Below are 25,342 nucleotides of genomic sequence, written 5' to 3'. Positions count from 1 at the left end.
GTAATATCTAAACTCCTACAAAACTCGACTAAGAAAGGATCTAAAGGAAATCGAGGACCAGCGGCGAGCTGTTCTTCAAAAATAATCGCCTCTCGAGGTGAACCAGGATACCCGAAAGCCCGCATTCGGTAATTGGGTAATCTAACTCTACACCCGGATGGAAAGCCATATCTATAAGAGATATCCAAAATCTCTCCCTGATTAAGACAAGACTCGGTAATGGCCATAGAAGCAAACTCGGTCTTCGCCATCCTAAGGCGAAATATACAAACAAATACTAAAGGAACTTCAAAAAACAAAGAAGATCAAAACAGAAAAACGAAGAACACAACCCAGAAAAATGAAGAACACTACCCAGAAAACGAAGAACGCTACCTAGACAACGATGAAACAAGAAAATAACAGAGTCAACGAGGGAAAGCAAATGCAGCTCAAACAAGGTTACTTGAAAATCAAGTACTGAAAATGAAAGTTAAACTGGAAAAATGCTCAGGAAAAGAAGTGAGAAGAAATGAAAAGTCAATTTATATATGTGACTCGAAACAAAAACAAGTCACAAAAATGAGACACTTGTCTCAAAACTAGAAAGGCTAACAGCGGATGATCAACATATGTCCAAAAAGAGAAATATAGAAATCCTGACAAGCAAGTGAAACGACACGCCGCATGTATTCACCCAAGAACCGAATCTACAGAATATCTTTTCTACTTAATTACAAAAAAATCCTCGTAGTTTTTACAAAAGTACAAATCAGCTCTTCTACTTTTTTTTAGTATAATTAAGCCCTCTTTGTCTTCAAATAGAATAAATAACCCCTTTCGTCTAACACCATTAAAAACACTCGGTAATGGCTGACATGTCTGTCATATAATCATATAGGAAAAAAGTTCAAAAATGATTTTAATGTCTAAAATATTTACCGAAAATTTGAGGGGTAATGGTCCTAAAAGTAAATTATAAGGGTTTATTTGTTCGATTTTAAAATAACGAGAGTTTAATCTTTAATTTTAAAAATACAAAGGCTTAATTGTGCCAAACAAATAAAAAGGTTAATTTGTAATTTTAAAAAAGTTGAGGGTTTTCTTACACCTTTTGCCATTTTTGGAACTAAATGAGCCAAATTCAGGGGGCCAATGTTGAAATAAAAAGGGCTTTTTATATAAAATACAGGATTTAGGCTAGACTTTACTTTTATACGGCCCAATCCATATCTTTACTTTTCACACCATCAATTTTATGAAACCTAACCTTTTTTTTGGATTTTTTTCTTTTTTACCGTTTTCTTATTTTCCTTCTCAATTGGCGGTTTCTTCATTCTTCTCCGTCATTTTTGCTTTTCTTCTCCACGATTTTACTGTGCGTTATCTCCATTACTGCATGACTCCTCTTGTTTCTCTCATTTTCATCTTTATTTCATCATTATCTCAACCGTTCTTGCTTATATAACAGTAAATTCTTTTGAGTTGTGAAAAAAAAATTCACGATTTCTACTCCTTCGCTTCCGCCGTTCCGCCTCCGCTGTTGCGCCTCCGCCGTTTCGCCTCCATCGTTCCGCCTTTGTCTCGCCGCGCCATCTTTTTTTTTATCTTTTTAATTTTAGATCTGAAATTTTTTGTTCTTTTTTTTATTTTCAGATCTGTAATTTGTTTATCTTTTACTGTTGATTCACCATTAAACATGTATAAAGAGTATCTTTAAAGAATCTAATACTTATTTCATGTTATATAGAATAATTTTGTGATTTATATAATAAAATTTTGTTATTTCTGCAATTTTTTGTGTTTTGTTGTATTTCTGCGTTTTTTTATTCTGCAGAACGATTTGTTGATGATGATTGATTGCTGAATTATTGTAATGTTACAGTGTTGTTGATTTTATGTTGACTTTATGTTGATATTATGTTGATATCTACTGATTCTTTTTATTTTAACATTGACAAATAAGATAATATTGTCTGTGAAATAAACTTTCGTTAGATGAAATGAAACTGTATCATAACCGTCTTTGTCGAAATTTAGTTAGGTATGAGAGGTGGAATGCAAAACAATTATACAAGTGATTTTGAAGAAACTGTGCAGCTGCAAAGAGAATTGAGGAAAAAATATATTTTGAAATAGATTTCTTTAATTTGTGAACTGTTGTACTGGTGTATATTTAATATTTTTTTATTTTTATATGTAAGAATAATTTTATTTTTTCATTTGAATTATTGTTGTTGTTTTTTCATATTGTTTTGATTACTTACTCTGCTAACATCTTTATCTGATTCATTTATTTTAAACATTTTGTACCTTTATTGTTCTTTAGTAGAATTACTACTATCATATTAACAAGTTATCAACATAATGTCAACATGATATCAATAATTAATGCTAATATAGTCAAGATGTTTGTAAAATGAGAATATTGATTGATTTAAGCCAAAAACAATCAACATATTATCAAAAATATGTCAACAACTCATCAATACAGCAATTTAAGACTAACTTTGTTTTTCTTTTAATGATTAAAAAATCAACATGTTATCAACAGTATATCAACAACATGTCAACATAAAATTGAAAATCAAAAAAAGTTAAAATACTTATCAACATAATGTCAACAATAAATCAACAAAGAATCAACAATTAATGCTAATTTAGTCAAGATGTTTGTAAAATGAGAACATTGATTGATTTAAATCAAAAACAATCAACATATTATCAAAAACATATCAATAGTTCATTAATACATCAATTTAAGACTAACTTTATTTTTCTTTCAATGATTGAAAAATCAACATGTTATCAACAGTATATCAACAACATGTCAACATAAAATTGAAAATCAAAAAAAGTTGAAATACATATCAAAATAATGTCAACAATAAATCAACAACGAATCAACATAAGGAATAAAATAAAACATAACTTTTTGAAAAATTGTGACAATCGATAAAATATCAACAAGAAATCAACAACATGTCAACATGATAATACTAACATATAATTATCTAGTCTCTATTAAATTTTATTTTATTTAGTTTATTTTGCGGATAAAGTTATCTAATTTGCCAAAAAAAATTAAATTTTTTTTTCCGATGTTAAAATCAAGGAATACCAACTGATTATCAACAAAAAATCAACAACAAATCAACAACACTGTAACATTATAATAATTCAGTAATCAACCATCATCAAAAAAACGAGCTGCAGAATAAATAAATACAGAAATACAACCAAACACAAAAACAAAATGAAGAAATAACAAAAAATTATTCCATATAATCATAAATTTATTTTACATAACATGAAATCAGCATTATATTCTTTAAATATAATCTGTATACATGTTTAATCGTGAAAAAACAGTAAAAGATCTGAAAATAAAAAAGAAGAAGAAGAATAATGAATAAATTGTAGATCTGAAATCAAATAGATGACGATGACGAGTAGAGGAGATGATATTGTTGGCGAAGATGACGAAGAAGACGATGATGAGAACAATGACGGAGGAGCGGGGGAACAGAGGACGACGCAGCGGAAGACGGCGGAGAACGGTAAAAAAGAGGTGACCTGAGAGTGAAAGAAAGAAACACGATTGAAGAGAGAGAAAATTGAGTTGAGAGGAAGAGAGGATTGAATAATGAGGAGAGAGAAAAAAGTGAAATTATGATGTCTCTACTATTAGGGTTGAATATATACAATCCGTATAAAAGTAAGAATTGTGTCCGCACATGATAGTTTAGATAGCTGAAAATATGACCCGTATAAAAGTAAAGATTTAGCCAATGTTGGTTGATTGTGTAAAAAGCCCAAATAAAAATACATTGGGGTATGGGAGAAGGTGAGCGGTGTTTTTGCGTATAAATATGTACAAAACCCTCTCATTTGTAGATCATAAACCTCACTTCTACTTTTCTATCTCTCTAGTCTCTCTTCAAATTCTGAAAGCAAATTCTCTCTTAACTCTCATTAATGGCAGACGACAGTATGGATTCTGATGCATGCGTTGGCTTCAAACGCAGAATCCCTGATTTCAAAGAAACTCCAATTCTTGATCTTCACCAACAACAAGAATCCACCAATTCTTGTTCTGCTGTTTCCACTACTCCACAACTTGATAATGATTCGAACGAATCTTCACCTCTAAAAGAAGACCAAGATTTCATTCAACATATTCCTAGTCCTTCCAAGAAAGTTAAGTCTTCTTTCACTCCAACTCCACATGATAATCAACATGTTTTTGCTTTTTGTGATGGTGAAAAGGGTGTTATAGGTGATTTGGTTTCTGGGTCTTGTGTATGTGATGGGAATAATGAGGATTTAGCCACAAAGATTGGGGATTTTGATACTGTGCAAAATAAAGAAATGTTGGCTTCTTCTTGTGGATGTGATGTGAATAGTGAGGAATTTTCAACTAAGGTTGGGGATTTGGATGTTCAATTTCAAGAAACTGAGAAGAAGCAAGAAATCTTTGCTTCTTCTGCTCAAGAACAAGCTCTTCTTTATGATTTGGTTTCCGAGTCTTTTGTATGTGATGTGAATAGTGTAGACTTCTCAAAAACGGCTGAGAATTTGGATGTTCAGTTGCAAGAAACTGACAATTTTGTGTCTGTTGGTGAAGCAGGAACTGAACAAGTAGTTAATAATGGGGTCATAGAGGTATGTAAAACCATGGAAGTTGGAAAGGATTCCGTCCTTGAAGAGAGTAAGGAGACTATGTTGGAAGCCAAGAAGAAGCAGTTGTTGGCAAAAGTTGAGGGTGGTTCACTTTTTAAAGACAAGAACCGTGTGGATAGTTCTTTGGGTTTTGAAAATACTGTCGGAATCTTGGGTGGTCTTAAAGGAATTGATGAGTCCGTCAAACGTTCATTGAAGGTTCAAGTGATTGATGATACGGCACTGATTGGTACTGTTCCAGTTATGAAATCTTGTAATGTTTGTGTAAAGAATGCAGAGGGGAATGTGAAAACGAATGAGAAGCAAGAAGCTGATGGAAAGAAGGGAAATCGGCAAAGAAGAAAGAGGAAGGGAGTCAAAAAGGGTTTGATGGTCAATGATGAGCAAACTAAAATGACCCATGTTGGAAACGATTACAGTGGTGGTCAAAACAATGGGGGTCAAGTAAAGAAGTTCTCGAGGGAGGAGATGGAGGCCCTGAGATTCGTGAACATTGTTCAACAGAGGCAATTTTGGAAAGATATTTACACTGGGCTCGGGGATGCTGTTGTAAAGGAGTATGATGGCCTGGCAAGCTCAAGGCATCATCAGAATAATGCTGGCTTGAACTTTGATCCACGGAAACAGTTTGGGAAGACTGAACTTGCCCCTGGTATTCTTGGTGAGTCCATCTTTTTTTATGCTAAATCTTTCAGCAGCTTACTGATTTGTGAGCACTGTGAACTTTGCTTAGTGTATTGTTTCTGTTCTGCTGCTTTTTTATTTTAGACCAGACTGTCTCACGTTCAATACTGGTATGAAGCAAGCTTAAACTAAAAATCCAATGTATTCTTGCATGAGTAAGCTTATACAAACACATTTATACAAAAATTAAAGGAGGAAGCGCAACTTATAGTCTTGCAGGAAGTAGTAAGGAACCATTTAGGATCTCGATTAGGTGCTTTAACTTAATTTAAGAACAAATTAATGAGGCTGATATAATTTGATGAGCAAGCAAGCATTCTGACTTTTGTTATTTGGAAAATAAACATGTAGGGCACTTACTATCTGTCAGCTTGGTTTGATTGTTGAAATTATTGTTTTTTCTGGTATTGCAAGAAAATTTTACCTTAGTGTCTGCTAAATTGCCATTTTCTGGCTGTGATGTGGGGGGTTAGGGTATTTAGTTTCATTTGAAAAGATGCTGCTTATTATAATGCTTTCACAACAGCGATTTATTCATCTTCACAAGTTTTTGTAAAGTTTACATCCTGATAGAGCCTTGAAACTTTCATATTCTCATATTAACCATTTAAGTTTTTATGGTTATTGCGTAAGTGATCCAGGTAGAACCTTAGGTCCTTATGTTGCTTATACTCTTTGACATTGTAACTGAACAATAAAACAATGGCTTTTCATAAATTTCTTAAGCTCGTTGATTTTGAGAACAGGGTAACTCATATGCTTCTATTTTTATTGTTTTCCTGCGATAAAGCCTTATTTTTCTTTATCACTTTAAACAGTTATGGCTTTGATATTCAAATAAATTTAACCATTTTTTCCTTTTGGGCTTATCTGAACTCATATAGTAGACCAATATGAATGAGGTCATCATCAATTTTTGTCTAATATTAGCTGCATATTTTTGATAATGCAAATTGTTGTAGCAGTAGCATAATAGCTTCTGTAGATAGTATTTCAGGCCTTAAGAAAATTACTAAGGTTGGGCAAGTTTATGGGAAATTGAGGTTTTGACTCTGTATGGATGAGTTTGAAAATAGGACAAGAAAAGCCAAGCTTTGGCATTTCTTCAAGCAGTGATTTGCAATCATGAAAAATGCTTTTCTAGTATCTTTTTTCTTGTGTTTTGTTTTAGGGGAAACATATTAACTGAGTGAAGTTTATAACTTAGGCAGGTTTGTAGGTAGTTTCTAGATTGCTATTGTCAACAATATGTTGAGTCAACATCCAAAATGTTTGTTTGCTTTGTTTGAGGTGTAATAAGGTCAGTACCATCTAAAATGTCTATTTTGCTTCAAAATGATCTTACAACTAACTGCTCTGTAGTTGATGATATTAACCAATGTTTCTTGTTTGTTTCACCCCTTCTTTCCATTCCATATTCCCCCTAATTTGGCTTACTGTCAGTTACATTTTCCTCCTCCCTGATCGTATTTAATTCTTCTCTTTTGCAAATAAATCTGGTATTCTTTTCACTAACTCAAGAAGTCCTTTGAGCTATCTAATTTCTTTCTTTTCTCATCATTTGTCTTCTGGTCTGGCTCTGATTTTGTCCATTTGGTTTTTATTTCCTGTTGTGGACAGGTATGGTTAGAGCAAGGGGAAGATGGAATCATATGAATATTTTTGTCCATTGAAGAATGGCTTAAAGCAATCTGCAAATTCCTTATTTGCAACATATTCAGCTCATACCTCTACCTGTTGTAATGTTTTGTGCATACTAGTCATGTACAGTCCTCATACATGGAAGTTTTTGTTTTTAATAAGACTAGGTTTTAACTTTTTGGATATGGTTGTATAGTATGTCCTCGGACTTTTATGTGCAATTGACAACTAATAAAGTGATACTTCTGGTAGTTCTTTGCGCATTGAAAAATAGATATGGTTATATCTGCTTACAGTTGCTTGCATGTTTCTCTCTCTTCCTTTATTCTCGTCCTTTGGTTGAAGTTCCTTTTTTTTAAACATAAAATATGGAAAAAACGTTTGAGTTTTTCTGCTTAGTTTCAGGGGAAGTATGTTCTGAAAATGACGACGAATTACAGAACATGGGAGTGAATGAGGTAAAAAACATGACGAATTTTGATCCTAGATTTAGTAAAAATATTGGGAGTGAAGATGCCTACATGGAAGGTGAGTCTTATGAAGAAGAGAACAGCGATGAAGATTATGGTAGCATCCAGAGGCCTGCCTTTCATGTAGAAGGAGAACCAGATTTTGATTCTGGACCTCCAGAAGATGGTCTAGAATATCTTAGGCGAGTCAGGTACCATTCTATTTCTTTCCACATTTTTCCTGTTGAATAATGCTGCTTGCTGATACCATTCTAATTTTTATGTTATCACTTACTATATAATCTAGATATTATGATCCAGATAAGCTGTGCATATCTAGTGATACCTTGCAAATCTTATATTTCATTCATGAAACTCTGGTGGAGCATTTCTAAATCCTTAGGATATGCAAGTTTATTTGTTCTATACTCTGTCAATCTGCTTTGGCGTTATGTTGCATCAAGTTACTATTAGTAATTCTCTAGTAGAATTTACCTATAGGCTTGCCAGTACTAGACTACAAAACAATGACTTGAGTTAGTTCTACTCTGTGATGACAGTTCTCAACATTCACTAATTTGCAGTGTGCTTGCAATAGTAGAACTTTACTATGTGCTTGCAATACTAGAACTTTACTATCGGGTGATATTATTTGCAGACAATGTGATGGATATTTGAGAGCCACAGCTGTAGTGAATACCATTATTATAGACTTATAAGCTGCTAAGGCTTTCAATGAATGAGAACAATAAATACTGTTCAGATCTGCAACATATATGTTGAACTCTTTGGAAAACTATAGAGAACTCCTTACCAAATGTAATTTTGATGATAGCCAATGGACAATGAAATCTCTTGAGAGCCTATTTCAGTGCTCAACCTAATTTGTATATTATTCTTACTTCAATCATTCTGGAGATTTAAATTAAAAACCATGCATATCTCTTCTTCCAAGCAATAAACCTGACTTTGCATATCAGTACTTCCAATAATTCCAAGCTTAACTAGGCTTCAGAAAATTCTTGAGAACTCTGTACAAAAAAGGTGTATATGAGGTTCTATCAGCCTCATCATCAATGGCAATTGTAAAATTCCTTACTATTAAGTGAAATACAAAATCCATTTTCTCTAATCCATTTGTTTTTACCAAAATGGCCGAGGTGAAGTCAACTGTAAAGTAGTTTACATGAGTTTTGAATTAGAAAAATATAAAAGTGGGCATCACTATTTTGGTACTTGATCAAAGGAAATAAAACTATGAGAGTTGCCTACTAAAACTTTATTGAACTTCTTCTTCTCCTTTTTCTTATTTGTGCATCTTGAACATATTCACAAGTGATCCTATGTTAGTGTTGATTCGATCAACTATCAACCTCTGATTTGTAGGATAATTTAATATTAATTTTTTTTTACTTCATTAAACCAAAACCCTCCCCACTTCCATCAGCAACTGATTCCACTTGAAGTGCGCTCCAGTAATGCAGTCTGTACGGCTGGCTTTTTTTCATTTACTTTGACATGATTGGACATCTATGCTTCCTGACAAGTAATGAAAAGGGCATTCTGTATAAGCAAGTATTGTATATACTAGTGTCATGTGTCATCACAGTCTCATTTGGTAGCTTGCACTCGATCCGTGGTGTTCGTCATTTAGATTGCTCTAGCTGCATGGAAGTGGGTGTTCACATTTTCTCATGAGGTGTTTGATAATATATTGGTTATGTGGTCTTTAAGCAAAACATTTTAGTTCATATCTTGTTGTGATAGACACATGTGTACAACAACAATGAAGCAGTTCTTGAAGGCAAGAGAGAAGGATGCAGTTTCCTCTAATCAAACCATTACAAAAACATATTTGTGAAGTTTAAAACGCTAATTGTTAAGTTAATACAAATGTTGTTCATTGAAATATTTCCGCACTCTACTCAAGCTATGTTCACTACATTACTGTAGAAATCATGCAGAAGAGTCTTCTTAACAATTGGAGCCGAATTGATAGTATTAAAAAAAAATTGAAGTGTATTGCAGAGCTTGCTGCTGCACATCACCCACACTAGAAAATCATATTTCTTTGATGGGGAGTCATCATTCAATAGAGCAAAAATTCTATAAAAATGAATGAAAAATGGTTGGAAATATGATGTTTCTATGACTTTGCCAACTTGTCTATAGTGGTGTAGCATTCTGTGTTAATCTATAGAAAAGGTGAACTGTGTTATCTGTTGTGGCTAGTAATTTATACCTTGAAAAGTATCAAATTTAGCACGAATTTTTAACATTTTATTTCAGAAATAGTATTACAAGAGTTTCCCTTGCAAAATCATATGAGTGACATTTACATGCTTCTGACCTTTAAAAAACAAATTTATCCACATCAAAAGCTCCCATTATCTGTCAATTTAACCAACAATGAAGATATTGTCGATCTTAATTGTCCAAATTGTGGAATGTTATTCGTTCAAGTTCACTATATCTACAACGAAGTCTTGGACTTGATGAAATTGACTTGTTCCTATCTGGTGAATTGTGGCTTTGCATTTTATGGGTCTCTATATTATAAGACATTATAGATTTATTTTTTCTTTGATCTTACAAAAGTTTGGTAAATTGAATACATTGATTATGAATACGAAGAATCCTTGGGAAAATGGGTTGATGAAATTTGAAGAATAACTCAAGGTTTGAAACTACCATATTGCTATTTTTGAAAAGGAAAAAATAAAGCTTAAATTTGTTGCTAAAACTGAAAATCACGATAGTTGATGCTTTAATTAAATAAAAGAAAAAGGTCCGGATTGATTTGGTATTTAGGCCTAATATTTATTGTTTGTTTTTAGCTTAGAGTAGCTTTAGCATTGCCAAGAGGGGAATCTCAGCACCACCTTAATATGTAATTTAGACATCACTGATTTTCTGGTTTTCTCTATTTAGGTGGGAAGCTTCTCATATTCATAAAATTAAGGTGGTAAAGCTTGACAGAAGTAAAGTGAACAAAGAACAAAGTATTTATATGCCTCAGATTCCTGAGATTACCAAGTGCCCAGAGCATTTAATGCCATTGAAGCAGTGGGAGGATGCCTTTCTTTCTGATTTTTCCAATCTACGGATGGTATGATTTGGCTTATTAGCAACTCATATTTTGTTTTTTCGCTAAAAAATGAACCTGAATTCTTTGCTTTGATGCTCTGTCCTTTATAAGTCTACATGTTCTCTATTGTTGAAAGATATGTATATATATACACGATATAGTGGTGTTGTCGAGATGAGGGTGCTATTTTTTGCTTTTATGTTAAATTGTATTCATTTGCGGGATTAATGACTTGAGAACTGGAGCTATATTTGGTTTCAGATGTGCGCGTGTGTGTTTATATTTGAGAACTTTGAAACTCTAGCCTTTAATGACCTTATGTTTTGCCTATACGAGTTATTTTGCAGAACAGTTTCATATTTCTGGAACTAACTTTACTGTATTCTGTACTTCCTCTCTATCGCAGTATTTATCTCGCGATGAGGATTCCAGCTCTGAAATTTCATGTAAGCTGCAATCACTGGCTATCGACCAGGCTAATGCTTGGGACGATGAAATATCAAGGTGCTTTGAGAATGCAATTTCGACTTCCGTCAGTGATTCTTCTAGCAGTAACCCTACACTGTCTTCAATTTCAGCTATGGATGCTGTGAAACGAGTTTCAATGCTGAGGAAGCGCATAAGCTTGATAGAAACCGTTGATACACTATCGAAAGATGATTGTATGTGGCTTTTTGCTCTCTGTGCGGCAGTTGATACACCGGTAAATGCAGACACATGCGCGGCCCTTAGGAGTCTGCTTCGCAAGTGTGCTAGCATGCGAGCTGCAAAACCTGAAGTAGATGATGAGGTCGTAATGCTTAATATTCTAATAACTATTTCAGGAAGATATTTTGGACAGTTTGGATGATGAATGAAGTTGGTCCGTGCTGCTTTTAGTTTATGTATATGAATTTTAATATTCATTATCCCATTCCCATATTCAAATATGTATCGACTTTCCTGGTAACTCCTGCATTTGTTTGACTGTCTAATACACTTTTAATGAGTATGAGTATAATTTGATATTCTTATTATTATTATTATAATTTGGTTTTAATTCTTCAACTTTCTTGTTCAAATAGGTTCATTGAAACGATTGTTGGAAGAAGGAGGTATATGTGTAACTAAAGAGGTGTATAAATGAATGGACAGAGAAGAATTCGATTCAATCTCGTTTGTTACTTTTATTTAATCACTACACCAAACTATAGCTATTGTAGCTTGTTACTTTTATTTAATTACCACATCAAACTATAGCTATTGTAGCAGATGAGGACTTGGCCTAATGGCCAGGTCCTTATACTTGCATGAAGTCGGGGATCTAACTCCCGATTTTCCTCAGACTGTGGTTTGTCTGATTTAACTTTAAAAAATATATACTAACTCTCGCTAATTTTCATTAACAACTAATTCTAGACCTAGAATGGCCTATTAACAACTAATTGTAGACCTAGAATAGGCCTATTTCTACGTATATCTCTGATAAAAAAACTGTGGCTATTGTAACTTTTTCTTTTTTTATGTATTTAACTCTTTAAATAAATAGGGCATCTTTATTTACAAACATTTCGTTCCGCCAACTCATACAGTAGCTCAATTAAGAGCTAACAAGATGCTTCGTATTACCCCTAAACGTAGGCCCCGTTTGGTTAGAGGTAAATAGAGTTGTACTTTCCGGGAAGTAGCAAAATATTTTGCCTGGTTCAATTTATACATTTTACTTTTCGGAAAGTAGCAAAATATTTTGCTTGGTTCAATTTATATATTTTACTTTCCGGAAAGTTGAATGTTTGACTTCCCTTTAACTACGAAGGTAACTTCCTAGCAAAACTCAAGGAAGTAGAACTTCCCTAACACTTTTGTTGGATTTTCCTAGTTTAACCTTAACTCTTTCCTTTTTTCTTTTAAAATTTATATAAAAATATTTTTATTATTTTATAATTATTACTTATAATAAAATAAAATATTTTTATTTAAATTTTAAATTATGTAAAATTCAAATAAAAAAATATAATTTTAATTTTTAATATTTAAAAACTCTCTCAAATAGTATTTGAATCGCAAAATAAGAGTTAATAAGCAAAAATAAAAATATTTATTGCTCGATTTAAAAAAATAGTTATTTGTTTAACTATATAAAAATTATCAAAGGATATTTATGTCTTTTAATTAAAAATATAATTTCATTATATTAAAATTAATTGTGTACTTCCCGGAAAGTAAAAATCGAAACAAGCAACGTTTATCAAATTTTCTAGAAAGTTAACTTTCCAGAAACTATACTTTCCGGAAAGTTACTTCCCAGAAACTATACTTTCCGGAAAGTTACTTCCCAGGAATTGCTTTAAAACAAACCAAGCGATGCCTTTATTACTAGTAGCTTATCAATTATTAACACATTTTTAATTTTATTTCTTTATTTTTAATTAGATTTATAAAATATTAAATTACAATTGTTTTTTATTAAAACTACATAATTCTCGTAATTTTGATATAAACAAAACGAAAAAAATAACAATTACACAAATTTTATCGATAAAATACGTATTTGGATCTTTTTATTATCATATTATTTTAAGTTGGGTCCTTCTATTTCTATTTGCCCACGTTGAATCTTTATATTTTTATATTTTTAATTCGACTAAATAATTTTTTAAATTTAAATCTTTGTATTTTTATCAATTACCATTAGATTTTATTTTTTTGCCTAACTTCTAAAAAGAGTTAATATGAACGTTTGAGTCAATTAAATCTTCAAATTTATGTCAATTAGAATTTTAAATTTGTGTCTATTAGAACTCCAAATATGCATTTCGGCTTAAATAAGTCCGCATTGAGGTGCACAATCTCAGAGTTATTTGACTTAAATTAAGAGAGTCTTGTAAACACAAATTTTATGTTTAATTGATTCAAAAAGTTAAAATGGATTTATTTGATCCTGAGATGCCAGATTGAAGGCTGCATTGACCCTTTTTTTTTTACTGAAAGTAAATTCTTCAACCAGTATATTATAGTCTGACTTGACACGGTTAATATTTTTTTATGATGAAAGACTTAAAATGAATAAAATAAAAAATATAAGGACTTAATGTATATAAATTATGAGAGAAGCACCCAATTCAAAATAGTGGAGGGACTCAAATATGTATTTTTCCTGTTTTCTTCTTTTTCTCATAACACAAACAAAGAAAATATTGAGCGGTTATTTAGGCCCCCGCCGTCGCTTCGGGCCACTACCGCCGTCTCACATTTGAGAAAACAGTTATGAATGATGATAAAATGATCTCTGCTAATGATTGAGTAAGGAGAAAAGAATCACATTCAGTTGTCACAGTAATGAAATTGAATTGAGTTTTGTAGGTAAATCAATGGAGGCGAAGAGTTGTTTGTGTATGAATGATGTGTTATTGCATGATTGGTGGCTCCTTAAATCTCACATCAATCGCATTTCTCTTGCCGGCTCTGCTTCAAGACAGTAACTATCATTCTCCCCTCATTGTACCTATTTTCTAATCCCTAATTTGAGCTGATTCTTAAAGATTGCATTTTTATTTTCACTACAGCGGGAGATTAGGAGAAATTGTCTTCTTTTCCTCGACACCAATTTGTAGGAGAATTGATGCCACCACTGTTGAAACCACAGATGGTATCACAATTACAGTCAGCGGCATGTTAAATAGATCACGAACACATCAAAATGGAATCCCATTTAAGGTAATTTAATGGGATTAACTTTTGCGATTAACTTCTCCTTAACTTTTTACATAAACTTTTGGCCTTGACAGGTTTGCAACCTTTTCCAGCTTGGATTTCCACATCACTGGGAAGAGGTTGTTGCTCAAATGTATAATGAAGGAGAGTCTGTTAAAAAAGACACGTCAAGTGAAAAATCTGGTTTTCTTAGGCGCAAGAAATCTTCAGGTACCAGCGCAGTGCCATCAATTTTGGATGATGTTCCAGCAAGAAGGATTCGTGATCTTGTTATGCGCCATCCTGAAGATTCTGAAAAGTTTATTTGCGGTGATATCCTGGAAAGATTCAAGGAACGTACTCCTGGGGCGGCTGATGCAGACTTGGGAAAGGGTAGTGCATTCACCTCGGTACACAATGATGCGGATGAAAATATTAGGAGTAACAAGGAGTCAGGAGTTGCAGAAACTCCTTCATCTAAAGTCAGAAGTTCTGGCAGGCTGAAGATTCGCAAGGACTATACTCATATGCTATGATGCACGGAAACCTCGAAGAAACTGAATTTCCCTGTTTTCAGAATGTTTCTGTGTCTGAATCTTTCGAGCCTGCTAGGCTATTGTACAACCCTGAACTAGATGATGAGGTTGTAATGCCTAATATTCTAATTACCATTTCAGGAAGATATTTGGGCAGTTTGGATGATGAATGAAGTTGGTGTTCCTCTTAATTAGTGTATATGCAAATTTTAATGTCTATATATACGAGCATGTTTTCTGGAATTCATTTTAAAAGAAATGAAGTTTCTTATAGCTTTGAGGATTTCTGATAATCAATTTTTGATCAATTTTAGCCTTACAAAAACTTCGGTATAGACTATAAAATATGCAACAACAAAGAGAACCAATCAAAGAATATTTATGGATAAACTGATACAAATTTTTTCTTTTCTATCTTTAACTAAGAATACAAAAAGCCATCATCAACAAATTATAAAGACTCTTCAACATTCAGTAAACATGGAAAAAAGATAAATGCTAAGGTCATTTTTACAGAATTAGAACCTATATGCAGCTTTGTCGCGTCTTTCTTCAATCCCATAATCACACAGCTACCACCTCTTAAACCAAAAGAAAAATTAGTTGTGGAGCCATACTATTCTTTGTTTGACGTCTTTTTACAGGACTTGCACGGGGACCGAACCTATTCATTCTACCTCTATCAATGTGTATTTAAACGGGAACTCTTTTGCCACGGTAGCGATCCATGAACTGCAGATGTTAATGAAAACAATGAAACTAGTTTAACGTTTAAACTAACATTAAAAGAAGATGAACACATGAAAACAAATCAAGTATCAATAACAATAAACTCATTCTTATAGCACACTTTGTAATCCCTACCATACAATCCTCTTTCTATAGTTAGGAACTTAGGATTCTTGAACAGTTTCTCCCCTAGAAAGTTACTAGAGGCACACATATTTATACATAGTTTTACATCAAGTATTCCTTGCTAAGGAGTTGGGTGGCATTCACCTCCTTGGCGATCATATATACAAACAATTAGAATGAACTACCAACCACTGCCTTAATATGGAATCCTCGATAATTCTTCATGCAAATATTCCTATAGAAATTCAAGCTAGAATGAAAACCATGAACCCATTACCCCAAGTCCACCTCCAAACTCAATGTAGCAAAAGCTTCAACTGTAATTTACATCACTTTGGCACTTAAGTCTAAAGTGCAAATTAAAGAGCAAAGCTTCAGCTGTAGTTATATCAGTTATGGTTTGGCATATTAACAATAAACAATTACATCTACCAGCCAAAGTGTAAATAGAATTAGCGTACAAGGTTTGATCAACATGAAATGAATATGGAGACGTTTTTTGTTTGGTACTAAATTAAAATTCTGAGTCATATCGAGAACATACCGATCTAACAAAAGGTTGTTGAAACACCCAGCCAAGAATAGGTATCCTCTGCAGAAACACTGACAGTGTAGGCCAGAAGCCACTGTATAGCGTTCATATTAGCATCTCTATCCATGAGAATCAAACACAATATAACAGAATATTTAAATAAAAAACATAACTTACCTGAAGAGTACAATGAACCCATATGATTCCAAAATCATGCCAATAATTGGCCATCCAATGACCACAAAGAAGAAGCCTGCACCAAATGAAATAGTTCCCTGTTTGCACAAACGAGTCGCATTAAGAGAGTGAAATGCATGTAATAGCTACAAATTTAATAGAAAGCATAGTTACACAGTCATAAAGAAAAGGAGGTAAAAGAGATGGTGCAGTTAACCTTAAAGTTTTGAGGTTTCATGAAAAATTGCACAGTGGATTTTGGTCCAATAGTTAGACTCACTCCTGAGATGAACAGAATCTGTATAAGAACCCACAAAGAAAACAAAAGGGTGTTTAATGATATCTTGGGAACAGAATAAGTAGTGATTCTTAAGGAAATAATTACTCTAGCAAGGCACTTACATTTCCCATGGCAAGCAATCCCTTATCAAAGAAGAAAATGATTCCCAGGAATGAGAAAAAGATCCCAAAGCCAGTCAATCCTAGCCCAATTTCTGTTTCATTTAAAATAGGAAACAAAGTTAGATATATTATTCAATGTAAAACTGATAATTAGTATAGATTAGTCCCTGTCCTTGCCAGAATGAAAACTGTTCATCACCAATAGCAAGAATGAACAGGGAGAGACAAAACAAGTTTACTCAAGTATGCAGAACCATTTAACAAATTTAAGCTCAAACTTCAAAAGATCACGCACAACAGATACACTTTGATTGACAGCATTTAACAGGATAGCCAGAAGCATCACGTCAACAATAAAGCGAAGTCCAACATAAAGGCTGTTTTCGGAACAAAACGACCGTACAAGAATTCAATTCGATTTAACTCTTGAAAAATCATAATGTTTGCGGCATATTTACTTTCTTGAAAGACTTTTTGAAATGCCTTGTTTTTGTTTAAGCAAAAAAGTATGGGATTCTAACAGCTATAATCTCTCCAAAAACAAGATTTGATGCATCTGACTACATAGAATCATTCCATTTTTACACTTTCTAAACACTAGATAAAAAGATTTAGCACATACAAATACTTTGTTTTCATAGAAGTCAGTCTATCACAATACTTAACCGCAATAATCACACTGTAAGTTCAGAAATCACAATAAACTAGTTCTAATTACAGAAACTCCTAACCAAATTAACTGAATAAAAAAAACAATAAGCATGAATTACTTAAAATAAACATCTAAATGTAAATATTACACATTTTCTTGACTCACTTTTGCGATCATTCATTTCAAACGAAATCATCGTTGCTGCTGATTTACAACAATATTTTAATTATCACCTGAAACAAGGTAAATAAATAACAGAGAAATCAGATTCAAAGTTAACTTTAAGGCTATGAAAATTATTAGGATCTTGAAATAAAAGATCCGTACAAGCAAGTTTACCTTTATGATTCAGATGAAACAAAAGCTGTGATTTACTGGCTGGAAAATGATCTGCAACAAGTATTGATAGTTATAGAGAGAGAAATTGAATCTAAAAATCTGTGTTTAGATTGGATGGAGAGAAAACGCTTGATTTTCTCAGTAGCCAAACAGAAAATAAAACGAAAGAGATACCTGTGAATTGCGATGTACGCCAAGGTGAAGAAAGTAAAATTGTGAATAATAAGCAATTTTGCAGGAAATGAAAATGTCAGTTATTTTTTATAACTAGCTTTAACCCGTGCGTTGCACGTTTTTTGTTTAATATCATTTGAGTGTAATCAGCTTATAATTTTTATATGAAAATAAGAAATTAATATTTAAATTATGTATTAAATATTTTATTATCTGACAATTGTTAAATAGTTTTCCGTAAAGAAATTAAAATAATAATTGATTTTTTAAAAATAATTTATCCTAAAATTTTATAAATCCTCACACATGTAAGATACATTAGTTATCTATAAGATATAAAAAAAACAGTAGTATAAGTAGTATATAAAAGTTATAGAAAATAAAAGGTTAATATTAAAAAAATTGATCGTTAAAAAGTCTAATTGTGCAATTAAAATCATAATTTTAAAGCAGTTTTGCGTTTTTGATATGTTATATAAAATTTTATATTTTCATCTCGAAGCACCATTTTCATACGTGCAATGTTTGTTAATATTTGCGTTTAATATTCTATTATTTTGCAATTTCATCTTACATTTTTTTTGGGTCTAATTTTACATTATTTATTTATATGTACATAACTTTTTTAAAGAATAGATTGTTGTCACCATTTAAATTATACTTTTGATAGAATAGTTTTATTTATTTATCAATTACTATTATATACTACATATTCTTTTTTACCAATTTAAACATAAATTGGTTTCACTAATATGCTTTATAAATAATTAAAAATAAGTTAATCAATTAAGCAAAGTATAGCTATATCAATAAAAAATAAAAAATGATATACCTGTAAAAAATTACTCCATAATAGAAAAACATATATAAGTATTTATTATTAATTTTGATGTTAGGAGGTGAAGAATAATACTAATTGCGGGACATAGATATTACAAAATTAATGAAATGTGTAGAAAAATGGTTATCACGAAAAAAATTAAAGATATTAGATATTACAACAATATTTTAACTAATATCCATTTTTAGATTTTGATTTCATTTCTTTTCAAACAAAATTTCATTGCTAAAAAACACATGAATCTATCATTTATAGAGGCGATAGTTTTTTCAATATATCAAGATATTAAAATATAATCTAATCGTTGAAATTTTACAATAATAACTACAAAAAAGAGTTCTAATATAATTTGCATGATAATTTTTTTGGACATTTTAAAATAAAATACTTTTAAAACTCCAACTCAATATTTATATCAATATTTTTAAAGTTATGTTTTATGTTTATTATTCAAGTATTTATAATTTTGTGTTACATAATTAACATACGAAGAATGCGTAATATGTAAAAGAATATCCTCACCTCAAACAAATACATATATGGAATTTTTCTCGCCTAAATTTTAAATGGATCTTTTCTCTTGATCATCACGGTAATTTCATGATCTCTATCTCTTTCACCTGCAATCAAACACAATATAGAATAAATTAAAATGAACTGTTAGATTAAAACACAATAACAAAATCTGCATAGAATCAAAAATATAATATATACAAAATCCTCAACAACTTTTAAAATGAAAAAAAAAAGAACAACATACATAAGAAGTTAGTAGCTTGAAAAAAAAAATATGAATATATATAATGGAAATTTATGGTAATTGAAAAGATTTTTCGAATTAATGGTATTAAACTTTTAAGTTTCTAATATTACCATTTACATTGTGGAAAAGTAACGAATTTGGATGTGTGACAAAAAAATTAATAATAGTCATAAGACTTAAATTATTTCCTTACATGATTGGTATGAAACTTTTAAGTTTCTAATATTGCCATTTATTATGAAAAAGCAACGGATTTGGTACTAAACTGTGAGTTTTTATTGTAAATTGCATATATCTTCTAAAAGAGTAAATGTGTTGCTCAAACTTTTAGATCTAAAAGAGTAATTGTTGTGATATTATGATAGTAGTTTTGAAATACAATTTCTTTTAAAATTAAAGGGAAATAATTGAAAGTACTTTTTCAATTTTATTTGATTTTATATTTTTAATTTTTTAATTGCATTTGTAGCTAAGCTGCTTATCAAAAAATATAATTAGCAATTAGTAACGTAATTAGCATGTAAAATGTTAAATTCAAATAAATATATTGAGTAGATTGTACTAATTTGGTAAGGTCAAATTGAATTTAATATCAAAAATATAAAATGAATGAGAATGAACATCTTTAGCATTTAATCATTAGCATTTGATGTGATTAATTGCCATTTATATAATACAAATGAAAGAATTAAAAAGAAGGAAAATATATTAAAAAGAATAAAATGTGAAAACCGATTGTAAGGTGCCAAGTGTCAATCAAAGGGAGAAAATGTCCTGCTTTATATATATATAGTAGAAGTAGATTATTTTCTTTTAAATACTAAAACACGCCACATCATTTTTTTCTCATCCTTATTATTTCCTTAATAGTTAAGGTGTTTACCGTTGAGTGACGGAATTTGGCCAATCGAACGCTAGATTTTTGGTTATAAGAACTTCAATTAAAATTAATTGGAACAGAATTAGGGATCACTTGTCTTATTTATACCATTATATTTTTTATTTTTTATTTATCAAAATTTAATCTGTGTATTAAATCTTTCTATGTTGATTCGAGTGTCGGATTATTTTAAAAAAGAGTTAATTTCGTATTAAATCATCATTTTTACATATTTTTTTATTTTGGGTTTTTGACAAAAAAGTGCCTCCCTAATTTAGAATTTCTAGATTTGTGCCCCAAAACACAAAAATTATATTTTTGTGCCTGGAGCCCACGCTGCCCCCAAAGAGCCATTACGGGCAGAAATCTGGCCCGCAATGAGCCTTTGCGGGCCAGCTAATCCAGCTGATTAAACAGCTGGATTAAGGGCTTTCTCCATAAATACTTGAATAAGTAGCTCATATAACTTTTATACGCTGCACATAATTTTTTGGCATTTATACGCTTTTGTCATATTTAAGTTGGCAGATGTACTCCATTATTTATTCTTGGGCCTGTTACGCTAGTCACAATTAAGACATTTTATCATGCTTTTTCTTTTTGTTACAACCCTTTTTTTTTCAACTTTACATGTTAGTAATAGATTCATTATAATTAATAAGTTTATTAATATTTATAAGACACTTGTTATTTTTAATGTTTAATTGTTTATATATGAACACTTGTCATTATTTTAACTTCTCTCTATTTAATATTTAATATTTAATTATTATTTATTAAATTATTATACATTGACACTTTTCATCTAATTTTTCTCTAGACAATAATATAATCTCCTTTATTTTTCATTATTTTTTTAAAAAAATAAATTTAGTTTAATATATAATTTATTAGATAAAAAATATTTTCAAGATATGTACTACTTATTTAAAGAAAAATTAATTTTATTTAAATAAATTTTTATCTTTCAATTTATTATTCTTTAGTAGCTTCTCAGTATTATTATCATTTTTAGTTCATTACTAGCTACTTTTTAATTGTTCAATTTTTTATATTAGTTTCTTTTAAAAGAAATAATTTTTCGAATGCATTTTTTTCTTTTAAAAGAAGTGAAAAAATGTCTACTAATAAATTTAACTTTAATTATAATTTTTGTTGTTATTTCTTTATTTTATAGTTGCTTTTTAGTATAGCTATTTGTCACTCTTTAATTATTTTTTAATAGCTTTTTAGGTATTCTTTAATTGATATGGTTATCATTTTAGTTGCTTTGTGGTTGCTTGATCTTTAGTTGTATAAATATTATATTTTTAGTTGATTTTTAATACCTCGTTGGTTTATTTGGTTGCGTTTTGGTTGATTATTGGTTGTTCTTTAGTTGATTATCGGTTGTTGTTTAGTTGCTTATTGATATGCTCTTTGGTTGTTTTTATTTTAATTTATTTGAATTTTATTTTAGTTGCTCTTCAATTGTTAATTTATATTTTTATAAATAAATATTAATATAAAAAAACCAAAAATATTAAATATTGAATTATTTTATTTGACAATATTTATAATAATCAAATTATAAGAACAAAAGTAATTGATGGAGTCTGCCTTCTGAACCGGTGAGTGAACCTGCAAAACAGGGTAGAAGCTAACCGGACGGTGGTTGTCCGATTAACTCTCCGATGCTAAAGTCAGTCTAGAGCTTTGAGCAGCGTTTTGAGTATATGAATGTAATTGTGATTCTAGGCATACCTCGTGCTCCTTTTATAGTAGTCGAATATACCTAGTAGAGTTGTATTAGGCAGGTGAATCCTACTTTGTAGGGATTCGGCCGTATCGTAGAGATTCTCCTGATTTGTCGGGATCTACCTTAATCTGATAAGAGTCCTATTTAGGAACGTCTTCCTAAATAGTCTTATCTTCCTAAAGTAGAGCTTATCCTTCCATATGTAGTGTTTGTGTCCAAATAGGACAAGATTTCCATATTTAGTCGTTTACCCGAATCCCGGGCCTGACACGCTCTTGGCGGATCATGTGGGATTCGGTCTTTATTAGCGTGTTACCGAATCTTAGAGATTCGGCATCTCCTTCATACCTTTTCGGTCTTCAGGGGGAGTCCGGCGTCACCTGAGAGTAGATCTCCTGCAACTCGGCTCCATTATACTTACAGTAGGATTCGGTATCCATCATTAGCCCCCCCGCAAGTGAGCTGAAGTAGTTTGGCATTTATGCCTTAGTGGATTTTAGCTCTTTTGGAGCTGAGTTCTTTTATACGGGCGAGTCGTTTTATATTCCGGGCGAGTCGTTTCATATGTTTGTGGGCGACGTTTCATCTTTAGTAAGATTCTGCGTTGCCACGTGTTGTTTATCAGTAGAGGGTTATGACCGGATGAAGGACAAGTGTCTTCATGCGCTATTAGTTGGTCCTTATTTGTAATTATGGGATCTCGTCTTTTCAGTTTCTTTGGTTCATGCTATATATAATTGTTCATTTTGTTACATTTTCCTTCTTCTTCAATCTCTGCTTTTTCTGCAACTGCTAAATTTTCGATTTCTTCAAGCTTTCTGTGGGTTTCCTTCTTCTGCTTTCAAGATTCCTCGTTTTCAAGTTGCTCCTTATCTTTCTTTCGATCCTGCGTATTTGCTTGCGAGGTATTTTACCTTTTCACTAATTTAATTTCTTGGTAGTTTGCAGTTTTGATTTTATTCCTCTTGTTCTTCTTGTTCTTCTTGTTCTTCGTCTTTTTCTTTCTTTTGATCTTTTAGGATTTTAATTTCATCATCACTCCGTGTTTCCCCCCCATTTTAAATTTTTTAAAATGTCAGAAGTAACTGAGGGGGCGAAGGGTGCTCGTGACGAGCTAGAATATACCCGGAGCTCCTTGTCAAGAGAGCAGATACTTGGTTATGCCGAGGAATTTAATTTTCCTGAGTCATACGTTATTTTGAGACCGGCAAAATCGTATCGGGCGAATCATAGTACCGATTCGCCTTCCAAGATAGTTGTTTTTCATGAACAGCTTTTAGCGGGTCTTAGGTTTCCCTTAGAGTCTTTAATTGTAGAGGTCTGTCATAATTTGGGTGTTCCTTTAGGTCAACTTCATCCGAACGCGATTCGCCTTCTTTGTTCTTTTATGGAATCGTGTAGGGTTCGGATGCAGGAGCCTTCGCTTGCTCTTTTCCATTATTTTTATGTTTTCTCCCGCCGAAAGGGTGAGGAATTTATTTTTGCGGGTGGTCGACCGAATCGGTCTCTTTTTAGTCTTCCATCTTCTTTGAAAGGTTGGACCCCTAAGTTTTTCTTGGTTCAACATTCTTCTTTTTCTTCTTTTTCGCGGAGTTTTACTTCTAGTAAAGTTTCGCTTACTGATGTACCTGACCTGGCTGATGGGGAGAGGGACTTCGCCTTGTCTTTGTTGTCGGATTGTCGTCTTGATAAGCCCAAGTACAGCGTTCTTTTAGAACGATATTTGAGTCGCCGTGAAATACTTTTGGCGGGTCTTCCTTTAGAAGGTATTTTTCTAATCTTTTGTTGTTATGTTTTGTTTTGTAGGATGTCGACTTCTCTTGAACATTTGCTTGATAATTTTCATGTCGATATGACTGTAGATATGGGCGAGGTGACTAGCGGCGTTCCTAATCCCTCTACAATCGTCGTGCCGAATCCGACGCCTGATTCGGTGAATCCTGATCTTGATCCTGCTTCTGGCGATCAAGTTCCTGCTGCGACTTCCGAGTCGCCTCTGCTTCCTTCGAAGGAGTCAGGTCCTTCTCTGAAGGGGTTGCCTACTGCCGGCCAGAAGCGTCCTGCTGAGGACCAGGCTGGAGCTTCTACCAAGCGTCCCAAGAAGAAGAAATCTTCTGGGGTGTCTATTGAGGAGGCACCTCGGTTTGCTGCTTGGGCGGACGCACAAAATCCGCCTCGTCTTTCAAACGTCGCCATTCTTCATGCTTGCATGGAGAATATTATGATAAAAGAGGACATTGAGTCCATTGATCGCGAACATGGCGATAGTTTGGCTGAGTTCGCCTGTCTTGGCGGTTTTTCGGTATGCTTCTTTCTTTTTTATATTATGATTTGCTTCTCCTTTTTTTTTTTTTTTTTTTTTCTTATTTGTTGTTTTCTTTCGCAGGTGGTCCAGTCCATCGCTGTTTTGGAGCGCCGCCGAAGGGATGCGGTGGATCAATTGAAGAAGCTCCAGAGAGATTCCGAATCCTGGCTCTCCGAGAAACAAAAGATGGAGGAGGAGGCTGGCGAGGCGACTGGTCTGATCCAACAGCTGAGGTCCTCCGTATCTACCAAGACTCGGGAGATTTCCGCTTTAGAGGCTCGGGTTCGAACTTTGTCCGAGGAAGTCGAGTCTCTACAGTCTTCTTCAGGTGCTCTCACTAAGGAGAGGGATGATCTGAAGAAAGAAGAGGGGCGTCTCCGCCGGCGATTGGGTGACTCTGGGAGCTTTTATTCCCAAGTCATGACTCAATACCGGTTGGCGATCGGGGCAAAGCTGCGGGAGCAGAATCCTGGCGTCGATCTTTCTGGAGTCAATCAGTTGGATCCTGCTTCTTTGGCGAAGGAGGTGAAGGCGAAGCTTGATAAGCAGAAGCAAGACGCTTTGAATAAGGCTTAGTTTTTATTTTCTCCTTTTTGTATTTTTTGCTTTTTAGTATTTTTTGCTTTCGCCTTTTTTTGTATTGGATCGTGGGCGGATCCTTTGTAATTTTGCTTCTGTGAATATAATGATCTTTTGACCATTGCTTTTCTTTAGTTGTAGAGTAAATCTAAACTCGTTTGTTATTTTGAGAAGTTAATCTAAACTTCTGCTGGTGTAATTTATTTGTAGGTCCGAATGGATCCTTTTATTTATTTGACTCGGACGAGTCTAAATTATTTTTTAACTAAGATTCAAACGACTCTTGTTAAATTGTATTTATTAGGTCTCGAGCGAGCCTATAAAATTTTGCTTCTTATCGCCAAATCGCCTTTTTATTTCAAAAATGGAAATA

General features: G+C 32.5%; 4 protein-coding genes across 5 annotated transcripts; 3 read left to right on the top strand and 1 right to left on the bottom strand.

Moving 5' to 3' along the window:
• The first annotated feature begins 3,858 nt into the window (after positions 1–3,858).
• Positions 3,859–11,540, top strand: LOC126664163 (uncharacterized). 2 transcript variants are annotated; one of them, XM_050356479.2, is made up of 4 exons: positions 3,859–5,323; positions 7,393–7,648; positions 10,368–10,545; positions 10,931–11,540. In XM_050356479.2, exons 1-4 carry the CDS (start codon positions 3,958–3,960, stop codon positions 11,372–11,374), a joined length of 2,244 nt encoding a protein of 747 aa, XP_050212436.1. In that variant the 5' UTR covers positions 3,859–3,957; the 3' UTR covers positions 11,375–11,540. The 2 variants fall into 2 exon arrangements, with proteins under 2 accessions (XP_050212436.1, XP_050212435.1); XM_050356478.2 differs by having other exon boundaries at positions 7,387–7,648.
• A 2,096-nt stretch (positions 11,541–13,636) lies between these two features.
• Positions 13,637–14,923, top strand: LOC126670740 (protein EMBRYO DEFECTIVE 1674). Its single transcript, XM_050364561.2, has 3 exons — positions 13,637–13,981; positions 14,070–14,220; positions 14,292–14,923. The coding sequence occupies exons 1-3, from the start codon at positions 13,875–13,877 to the stop codon at positions 14,730–14,732; spliced, it is 699 nt and encodes a 232-aa protein (XP_050220518.1). The 5' UTR covers positions 13,637–13,874; the 3' UTR covers positions 14,733–14,923.
• Positions 14,924–15,092: 169 nt separating this feature from the next.
• Positions 15,093–17,943, bottom strand: LOC126665681 (vesicle transport protein GOT1-like). Its single transcript, XM_050358552.2, has 8 exons — positions 17,864–17,943; positions 17,690–17,740; positions 17,516–17,583; positions 16,699–16,790; positions 16,514–16,594; positions 16,297–16,394; positions 16,132–16,213; positions 15,093–15,464 (listed from the first exon to the last, which is right to left on the bottom strand). The coding sequence occupies exons 3-8, from the start codon at positions 17,544–17,546 to the stop codon at positions 15,426–15,428; spliced, it is 423 nt and encodes a 140-aa protein (XP_050214509.1). The 5' UTR covers positions 17,547–17,583; positions 17,690–17,740; positions 17,864–17,943; the 3' UTR covers positions 15,093–15,425.
• Positions 17,944–24,262: 6,319 nt separating this feature from the next.
• On the top strand, positions 24,263–25,090 carry LOC126665127 (uncharacterized). The gene is made up of 2 exons (XM_050357830.2): positions 24,263–24,387; positions 24,472–25,090. The coding sequence occupies exons 1-2, from the start codon at positions 24,295–24,297 to the stop codon at positions 24,964–24,966; spliced, it is 588 nt and encodes a 195-aa protein (XP_050213787.1). The 5' UTR covers positions 24,263–24,294; the 3' UTR covers positions 24,967–25,090.
• Positions 25,091–25,342: the final 252 nt, after the last annotated feature.

Source organism: Mercurialis annua, linkage group LG1-X, assembly GCF_937616625.2.
Source record: "Mercurialis annua linkage group LG1-X, ddMerAnnu1.2, whole genome shotgun sequence".
Classification (NCBI taxonomy): domain Eukaryota; kingdom Viridiplantae; phylum Streptophyta; class Magnoliopsida; order Malpighiales; family Euphorbiaceae; genus Mercurialis; species Mercurialis annua.
This window is presented reverse-complemented; position numbering and strand designations above follow the sequence as displayed.

What these genes read in the sequence shown, in the direction of transcription:
- LOC126665127 (XM_050357830.2), top strand. Translation starts at nt 24,295, where the DNA reads ATGGAGAATATTATGATAAAAGAGGACATTGAGTCCATTGATCGCGAA. An exon ending in CCTGTCTTGGCGGTTTTTCG is followed by an intron (nt 24,388 to 24,471) that starts GTATGCTTCTTT and finishes TTTCTTTCGCAG; the next exon opens with GTGGTCCAGTCCATCGCTGT.
- LOC126665681 (XM_050358552.2), bottom strand. Translation starts at nt 17,546, where the DNA reads ATGATTTCGTTTGAAATGAATGATCGCAAAA. An exon ending in TGAAATGAATGATCGCAAAA is followed by an intron (nt 16,791 to 17,515) that starts GTGAGTCAAGAA and finishes TAAATGAAACAG; the next exon opens with AAATTGGGCTAGGATTGACT. An exon ending in TGAAACCTCAAAACTTTAAG is followed by an intron (nt 16,395 to 16,513) that starts GTTAACTGCACC and finishes TTGTGCAAACAG; the next exon opens with GGAACTATTTCATTTGGTGC.
- LOC126664163 (XM_050356478.2), top strand. Translation starts at nt 3,958, where the DNA reads ATGGCAGACGACAGTATGGATTCTGATGCATGCGTTGGCTTCAAACGC. An exon ending in ACTTGCCCCTGGTATTCTTG is followed by an intron (nt 5,324 to 7,386) that starts GTGAGTCCATCT and finishes TTTTCTGCTTAG; the next exon opens with TTTCAGGGGAAGTATGTTCT. An exon ending in GAATATCTTAGGCGAGTCAG is followed by an intron (nt 7,649 to 10,367) that starts GTACCATTCTAT and finishes TTCTCTATTTAG; the next exon opens with GTGGGAAGCTTCTCATATTC.
- LOC126670740 (XM_050364561.2), top strand. Translation starts at nt 13,875, where the DNA reads ATGGAGGCGAAGAGTTGTTTGTGTATGAATGATGTGTTATTGCATGAT. An exon ending in GCCGGCTCTGCTTCAAGACA is followed by an intron (nt 13,982 to 14,069) that starts GTAACTATCATT and finishes TTTTCACTACAG; the next exon opens with CGGGAGATTAGGAGAAATTG. An exon ending in AAAATGGAATCCCATTTAAG is followed by an intron (nt 14,221 to 14,291) that starts GTAATTTAATGG and finishes TGGCCTTGACAG; the next exon opens with GTTTGCAACCTTTTCCAGCT.